The sequence below is a fragment of the Pinus tabuliformis genome, chromosome 2_2 (assembly GCF_031772625.1).
Source record: "Pinus tabuliformis cultivar Carrire ecotype Pingquan chromosome 2_2, CPIR1, whole genome shotgun sequence".
Lineage (NCBI taxonomy): Eukaryota > Viridiplantae > Streptophyta > Pinopsida > Pinales > Pinaceae > Pinus > Pinus tabuliformis.
This window is the reverse complement of record NC_142300.1, coordinates 539406937-539416488: the sequence shown is the minus strand read 5'-3', so window position 1 is coordinate 539416488 and position 9552 is coordinate 539406937. Positions and strand designations below refer to the sequence as shown.

The following is a 9552-nucleotide window of genomic DNA, read 5'->3' as shown; positions in this document are numbered from 1 at the left end:
CTACTTTGCTTCCATAATATTCCCGAATTCTTTCTTATTCCACTCTTTTATTCTCTTTTTAATTTCCTTGAGCTTCAATTGTAGAGTATGCATTTTCCCCTTACCCCTGATTGTGCTCTGATTCCACCAATCCTCCACTTTCCTGATGAATTGTGGGTCTCTAAGCCAGAACGATTCAAATCGGAAAGGCTTCTTCCCCTTAACCTTCTTAATATCAATATCTAATCGTATTGGCCAATGATCTGAACCCAGACTAGGCAAAATTTTAGCTTCAATAAACACATCTCGATTCAAAATTTCCTCTGACAGTAAGAATCTATCCAATCTAGAAGCGATTTGATGTTGTCCTCCTCTTCGATTGTTCCAGGTATGCACGCCATTATCTGTATTAATATCGACTAACCTCAGGTCCCTAATCATGTCATTGAACTCCTCCATATTCTGGTCCTCTCTCCTTATTCCCCCTCTCTTCTCTCGTAGGTCTCTTATCATATTGAAATCCCCTCCAATTATCCACGGGATATTCGGAATTAAGCTTCTCATAGTATGGATATTTTTTAAGAAATCATGCCTTTCCCTATGATTGTGAGGTCCGTATACGCCAGTGATAAGAATGCTTTCCCCCATTCCCACTAATCTAAACAGCCCTGAAAGTATTCTAGGTAAACTATACCAGTGTTCAAAAATTACCTCTTCCGGGTTCCACAAAATGGCTACGCCTCCTGCTGTTGCATCTGCATCCAACGCCATAACCTCATATCCAATTTTCAAATGTTTAATAGTACCTGCCAACTGTTGGCTTTCCATTTTCGTTTCCTGAATGATCATTATGCTTGGTCTATCCTTCTTAACTCTTTCTTTCAAATATCTCTGTTTCCCTTTACTATTTAATCCCCTGATATTCCAACTTGTAACAATCATTTAAAACTTTTTAGAAGTTTGTTGAAATACCTCTGACAGAGGTATCACCCTTCCTGAATTTACTAAAGTCTCACCCACTGCTTGGATTGATTCATTCAAAGTTCTTCTCCCTTTTTTCCTTCCACTTTTTCCTTGTCCATCCCCTTCCGAACATTGGGACTCCTGGTTTCCTGCTTGATCAATCCTGTTTTCTATCAATCCTCCTTTCTTCTCTTTATATCTTTGAAAGGTTTCTTTATACAACTGTTTCTCTTTCTCCGGGATGAATCTTTCACCTAATTTTTTCCATTCATTAAGTAATTTTTTCATTATCTTTTCTTCATCTGCACCCACTTCCTTTATATTCTCCGTAACTATCATTGATTGTTCTTCTACATTCTCCTTCCTCTCACCCAATTCTCCTTCCATCTCTCTACTTGGACTCATGCTTTTCCGTTTTCCATCCTTAATGATTTCCATTGGAGTTATCTCAGTAACCTTCTTTACCTGTTTTTCCCCCTCCAGCTCCTCTTCTTTCTCTTGAAGGATATTGAACTTATTGCGACTCTCAATTGGTGAAGTGGTCGCCTTGAATTGGGATTTTAATGTTCCCGGAACTTGCTTCCTTTTCGCCTGTACCTCTCTAAATTCATTTTCCTCCCCTTCCAAGCCCTCTGCTCGCCTTGTTTCCTCCCTGCTGTCCTTTTCTGCCGCTACTGATCGATTTTGTGGACATTCCTTGGCAAGGTGTCCGTAGACATGGCATCTTCTACACCTGAACGGTATATGTTCGTAATCTATGGGCTGCTGCCATATTTCATCCTGATATTCTAGCTCAATTGATTCTGGTAAAGGGTCTGCGATATTCATATATACACAAATTCTAGCATATGAAGTATATTTTCCTCTTTTCGTTGATTCTGCCACCTTGACAAAAGTACCAATCGAATTTCCTATTCCTTCCAATATTTCAGGATCCCAGAATTCATCCGGTAACCCAAATAATCTGACCCATATCGGGGCTGCCATAATTTTCTCCTCATCAGGATTGTATCTATCTTCCCAATATCTTGTGAACAAACCCGCGTTATTCATGAAGTGCGGTCCCTCCTCAAAAACCCTTTCCTTGTCTGCGAGGTTTGCGAAGATGACTGTAAAGAAGCCCTTAGCCCCCAATTTGAGATCTATATGCCCTTTTGGTCGCCATCGCTGCTGAATCCATCTCGTGAGGTCCCTTTCAGATGGCCAGTAGCCGATAAATTTGCAGATTAAAGCGTGATCTCTCATATAGCAGCGATAATTCTCTAATTTGTTATTTGGAATCACATACCTCGGTTTTTTTTGTGCCCTAGGGAGGCATCTGTTTACCATTCTGGCTTGCCATTTATTCCCCAAGACTGGAGGTTCCCTGCTCATTTCCGATCTTCCCCTTTGCCCTTCTTCGGTCCCTGCGTTGCCTAACATAACAGTTCTGTAGGAGGGGATCTCTCCCCCCCCTGGCTTTCCTCCATTGGTTCTCTCAGGCCGTCTCAATCTACTATTTTGCTTCAAACTGTTACTTAAGGCTTCAATTATACCTGGCCGTTACCTATAGCAAAGCTCACCTGCCGTACTCCGCCTCCCTAGTCTACGCTTTCACCGTTTTACCTGCACCTCGGAAACCCTACCGTTGACCCAGGTTCGAGTTCACTCCCGTTAACATCCACTCCATGTAAAGATTGAATATGAAAAGTTATGAAGTTGTAAAATCACCTAAGTTTTTTTGTTTTTTATTCAGAAAATGTTAAATTTGACTTTTGGAAACTGAAGGCAACTCCTTGTTTGGCCTCCTCCTTATAGAGAGAAATGCCTTTACAACATTCCATATTTGTCGTGCTTTCGGGAGAAAAAGTTCTTACAGACTTATTTTTATTGTCTTCTTTACTCCTTTTAAATGAAGGTATTGTAATTTAATGTCTTATTAGTGTTAAGAATAGTTACTATGGGGTGTTATTTGTTTGTAAATATAGATTGGTTAAGTGATTTTATTCAAAAATATATGAAGTAAAATCATTTATGGTATTTTGCAAGGAGATAGATGTTCATTTTTACTTAGGAACAAATTACCTTTTATCAAAAATAAAACTAGAATTTGTTTTGTTTTCCATTTATATTGTAATAATATGAAAATCAATGTCATGTCATGTTATTGTTGACGATACAAAAAGATGGTCATATGTTTTAAGTAACATTTAATCTTAATCTTATCAATAGAGATTATCTTCGCAATATTTCTAAATATTTATCTTCCAACTCCTTGTTCTAAATATTTCTAAATATTTCTAAATATTTCTAAATATTTATCAATAGAGATTATCTTCCAATATTTCTAAATATTTCTAAATATTATTTCTAAATATTTATCTTCGCAACTCCTTGTTTGGCCTCCTCCTTATAGAGAGAAATGCCTTTACAACATTCCATATTTGTCGTGCTTTCGGGAGAGAAAGTTCTTACAGACTTATTTTTATTGTCTTCTTTACTCCTTTTAAATGAAGGTATTGTAATTTAATGTCTTATTAGTGTTAAGAATAGTTACTATGGGGTGTTATTTGTTTGTAAATATAGATTGGTTAAGTGATTTTATTCAAAAATATATGAAGTAAAATCATTTATGGTATTTTGCAAGGAGATAGATGTTCATTTTTACTTAGGAAAAAATTACCTTTTATCAAAAATAAAACTAGAATTTGTTTTGTTTTCCATTTATATTGTAATAATATGAAAATCAATGTCATGTCATGTTATTGTTGACGATACAAAAAGATGGTCATATGTTTTAAGTAACATTTAATCTTAATCTTATCAATAGAATAAAATACTACTTTTTCACAATTTAACTTTTAACCTTGGAGAAAAGTTACAATAATTTATAATATAGTGTCAAGTTTTTTTAAAATATTGGTAGTTGAATTTATCATATCATTGTTGCCCAGGGTTAGAGAAATGATCCTCTCTCAGTTTATTGATGATACTCTCCTTTCGAGAGTAGCATTCACTATTATAGCCTGCAGATTTAAAAGCGTCTTTGATTACTTCCTCAATGATTATGACAGTAAGATAAAAAAAATTAAAAGTCATATCTATGCTTTGAATATGTTTTTAAAGAATCTTATTCAGATTTCAAGAATTTTGAGATTCCCATGTGTAGAGAAATTGTCATCATCCAAGTACAAGGAATACTCATTTCACTTCATAATCCTTCATCCTAAATATGGAATCCTATCTTGGAAAAAATGGGAAAAAGAATCTAGTAATGGGGAGCAAGATGGTTGAATCTTATTAGGAAAATTACTCCCATAAAGTCTTTCCTTTCATCCTTTCATATTTATTATTGTTTCTTGCTTCTTGCTTCTTGTTTCTTGCTCCTAAAGTCATTTAATCAAACAGTCTATAATTCAAGCTTATAAAGATAGTCGAAGAATTTACATCAAGGATCCAACATTATGAATATGGCCATAGGTGCAAAAAGTTTATGGAGGTTGGCCATAGGCCACTTGACTTGATGGAAATAAATTATTTTTAGGAAATATTTCACAAGAACTAGAAAAAGGTGTTTGGACAAGCCTCTCTTTGAACATAAATAATCTATAATATGGAATCTCCTAAAAGTCATTGCAATCTTGTCCAATCCAAAATTTATTGTGTCCTTGGAAACGAACATTCAATTAATTTATGGACTAATGGGTTTCTTAGGCTCCTCCCCCCCCAATGAAAGAAATTGAAGGACTAACCCCTCTCATGAACAATATCCATTTATCAAAATCAACTAAATTAGTTGATATTTAGAATGGTTTAATGATGATTCATGGAAAGGATGGAAAAATTTACAGTATGTCGATCTCTCTCAGGATTAGATTAAACTATTTTTCAAGCACCTTGCAAGACATGTCCCTTTTCACAAAGATCTTCTAAGTGAGCATAGATGGGGGAATGAAGAATATCCAATAAAAGTGAACTATTCTTTTCTTCCTTTGGATTTCTCAATTCCTTGTCAAGGGGAAGTTTGGAATAAAGTCTTGGGTCGGGCGGGGGGGGGGCTACCCCAAAAGTTAATCTATGTTGTTGGACTCTAGTTCATGAGAAATTATTGACCAATGAAAATTTGCAAAAAAATAGGCATTCAAGGGCCCTTTAGATATGTTTGTTATGTAGTGAACACATGAGTCAATTTTACATATTTTTCTAGAATGTAGTTTCACTCTCCAAGTCTGGGAAAATTGCTTAAAGGAGTTACCACTTTTGGCCTCTCTTCCTCAAAGTTGGAACGATATCTTACTATAAGAGATGTAATGGATATTTTCACAAAAATCCTATCTTCCTCAAATTATGGACAATTATGTCTAATTTTTTTATGTTGGGAAATTTAGCTTGCAAGAAATAAACAAACCTTTGAGAATCAAAAAATCCCCCATACCAAAGACACTACACTTGCATGTAGTCTAGTTGTTGAAGCTATTCAAATCTCGGGGATAAAAATATATGAATTTGTGTAACACCCTCCTCCCACATTTACCCAAGCTAACCAGTCCGCCGGGGTAAACATGTGACAAAGAGTTACTATGATATGATTCAACTCCCCATGTACACTTAAGGAAGTGAAATCGACATGACAAGACCAATCTGACCTTTCTCAGAAGCTAGAAAACCTTCAAGGGCCAACCAACCCCTGAGAGAACTTGCTTTTTCATTGACCTAGAGCCTCAATCGCTCCCATGACAAGGCATGCATGTGGGACCCTCCAGTCGCTCCCACAGCAAGGCATCTATGCGGCTGTGGCCTTTTTCTGGCAGTTCAGTGCCAGCGACCCCAGATTCCGTGTCACTCTTTCAAGGCCAGGACTCAGGCCACTGCCCAGAACTTCATGAAACTTACAAAAATGATAAATAACATTGAAACAAGGTTACTAATGCAAACACTTAAACAAGGACTTGATCTGACCCCTATTATCCATAACATGCATTTTGTCAAACATATCATAAACATGAAATCTACAAGTCATAGAAACATATATGAACATACGGATCTCATACTTATCTGAGAATCATCAAAGAGGATTGATATCTCCTCACAATAGCTACATTATTATCTATTAGGTCATTCATTCATTAAAATTTCATATACTAACCAAAACATGATGAGAGCCATACATCATAACTATCATAAAACATGCTTAGAGATATATCAATGAGGAAACAACCATTGAAGTTGCATAATATCAAGCACATTGACTCGTACCAAAGGAAAATGAGCTCTTATTAACATATGCAAATCCAACCAAGTCAAGGACTTCCACGTACCACCTAACCATAGATTGGGCTGAACCAAATCTCTCTTTCAACCAATCACCCTTGCGCCATATTCTAAGCATGAATGTGGGATCTCATGAAACAAATCAAACAAAACCAAACTAGGGCTTCCAGAGGCCAAACCACCTCAACCCTCAACCAATGATTCCACCTCACAGTTGGACATCACTAACCATCACCAGATTGGTCTCTACCCAAGTTGTTCAGAGCTCTAGAGCATTTGTTCCAACCAAGGCTCCAGGACTAGTAACTCAACCCACAGTTGTTGTCGAGCTCCAGAGCATTTGTCCAACCAGGGCTTCCAGGACTAGTAACTCAACCCACCAAGGGCTCCAAAGTGTTTGTCCAACCAAGGCTTCCAGAACTAGTAACTCAACCCAAGTTGTTACAGGGCTTCTAGAGCGTTTGTCCAACCAAGGCTCCAAGAACTAGTAACTCAACCCACAACCATAAGGAACATGAGAACCAACCAGAAAATAAGAGGAAAGAAACCCACAACACCATGGTTATCCAGGAAATGGCAAGGCTAGGCAAAACCATTTTCAATCTAGGAAATCCTCCATGCCGATGATAAATCATAACCAAGAAACCACGTGCATGTGCCATGCATGCTAAAACTAGCAAGGAAATTATACACACAACTTGATAACTACAAGCAAAACTTGTCGTAGTTGTTCATCCCAATGTCCTCTTGCGCTTTCCTACTCTTCCTTTTCCTTCTTACTCCAAATCCCATGTATGCCACACTCCAAGAGTGCTCCAAGAAAAATCAGTGTCTAAGAGTATGAGAGAGAGAGTAGAAAATGAGAGCTTCCAAACTGAATAGACAAAAAACTAACACCGACCAAAAAATTGTGAATTGATCCTCATGAGTCGTTTTATCAACGAGGCATCCATTTTCTTCATTTTGCTTATTCTTTCCTTCACTTTCCTCCTCGCGTGCAACTTGTGACCTTTCACCTTCATTTTCTCCTATTTTCCATTATTTTCATAAATAAAATGCCAATAAATGTCTCATGCCTTTCCAAAGCCTTTGGCATTGTCTTTGCTAATTTCCATAGCCATTAATTAATCAAAAGTGATCTCTGACACTTTTTTTTTTGCCTCACATCAGCTTGGAATACGTGTCCCATGACCTTGGTTATTATTTTTCCTTTATTAACTTTATTACATGGATTTTTTACCAAGGTTGTTACAGAAACCTCCCCCTTCGAGGAACATTGTCCTTGGTGTTCAATGACACCTACAACCAACAAGATAGTTGAAAAGCAAAACATACTGGCCATGGAGCTTTATAACTTAGCTCATTGCAGTATTTACAATGAATAACCTACTGAAAGCAAACCAACATGACAACCATACCGCTTATTGGAGATTTATAAAACAGCTCATGGCCGTATTTACATCCATATACATATATACATATACCAAAACGCCACACCAAAACATACACCAAAAGACATCTGCTCAACCATCGAATAAATAAGGATACATAACTCACATTTGATCATCCATCTCCCATGTAGCTTCATCAGGACCAAAGTGCTTCCGCTACACTTCAACCTGCTTGATTGCTTGGTTCCAAAGCATGAGAATATTTCTCTACAAAATTCACTGAGGTTCTTGCTGGAATTATCCTTCTGGCTCCATCTGCAATACAGACCAATCAATCACATGATCAACATCTTTAACATACTTCTTAAGCAATGACACATGGAAAACATCATGGACTTTCATTGTCGGAGGCAGTGAAAGTTGATAGGCTAATAGTCCGATCCTTTCAAGAATATTGAAAGGTCTATAAAACCGAGGTACCATCTTGGCACATGATCCAATCCTCAAGGAGATCTTCTTCAGCTTGATGTACAAATACACTTGTTCCCCAACCTAAAACTCCTTAAACATCATGTTCTGATCTACATAACTTTTTTTCCTGTCATGTGTTGCCTTTAAATTCTTCTTGATGACCTTTATTTCTCATTCCATCTTTGTCAAGATGTCTGGTCCTATCAATACCTTGTTCACTAGATCACTCCAACTAATGGGAGTATTACAACTCCGCCCATACAGTGCCTCGAACAGACTCATCCTCAGTGACTCTTGATAACCATTATTATAAGAAAACTCAACCAACAGAAGGTACTCCTCCCATCTCCCTTGTCGATGCATCACATACATCCTCAACATGTCCTCTAATATCATGTTGACCTTCTATGTTTATCCATCTATCTGCGAATGATAAGTTGTAATGAAGGCCAACTTTGTACTTAAACCTTCAAATAACTCTTTCTAGAACCTAAAAGTGAACTTAGCATCCCTGTCTAACACAATCTTCCTTGGGACACCATGTAACCTCACTACATCTCTAATGAAAACTTGTGCTACATCATTAACTGAATATGTAGACTTCACTGGAAAGAAGTGCACTACCTTAGTCAACCTGTCAACCACAACCATGATAGAATCATTTTGTCTAGATTTCCTCAACAAACCTACAATGAAATCCATGGAAGTGATCTCCCATTTCCACTTTGGAATAAGAATCAACTGTAGTAATCCACTTGGGTGCTTACATTCTGCCTTTACCTTTGACAATCCAAGCATCTAGCCACAAACTCTGTCACTTCCTTCTTCAACTTCAGCCAATAATAAAACTTCTTCACCATTGTCAATGTCTTCTAATATCCTAGGTGACCTGAATATGGCTTGGCATGAAATTCCCTCAAGATAAGATTCTTGAGTTCATTGTTGTCCGGTACATATATCCTACCCCTAAATTTGAGCAAACCATTTGTTGTGAGACGATATTCCACATCATGATCATTTGTACCCTGTTGTAACTTGTGCATAAGCTCCTTATACCTATCATTCTGTTGTCCTGTCTATAAGATCATATCTTGTAAATCTGTCCCATAGGAGCTCATAGTTGTTAAATGGTTTACTTGTACTCTCCTGCTAAGAGCATCTACTACCCTGTTCTCTTTCCCCTTTATGTACCTGATCTCAAAGTCGAACTCACTCATCGTGGCCAACCATCTAGTTTTCTTGGCATTTATATTCGATTGGTCAAACAAGTATCTCAATCCATTTTGATCACTCATCAGTACAAACCTCCTACCAAAAAGATAGTGCCTCCACATCTTCAAAGCATGGATGATCATTGTCAACTCAAGATCATGTGTCAGATAATTATGCTCATGCACATTCAGTTTCCTTGATTAATTACATACTACCTGTCCTTCCTGCATAAGGACTCCATTAAGTCCTCTCTTGCAAGCATATGTACATACCACAAACTCTTTGT

At 37.3% G+C, this 9552-nt stretch overlaps 1 protein-coding gene across 1 annotated transcript; it reads right to left on the bottom strand.

The window, feature by feature from the left end:
* Window positions 1-2316, bottom strand: LOC149193733 (uncharacterized). The gene is made up of 2 exons (XM_089407421.1): window positions 952-2316; window positions 1-816 (listed from the first exon to the last, which is right to left on the bottom strand). The coding sequence occupies exons 1-2, from the start codon at window positions 2314-2316 to the stop codon at window positions 1-3; spliced, it is 2181 nt and encodes a 726-aa protein (XP_089263547.1).
* Between the last annotated feature and the right edge of the window lie 7236 nt (window positions 2317-9552).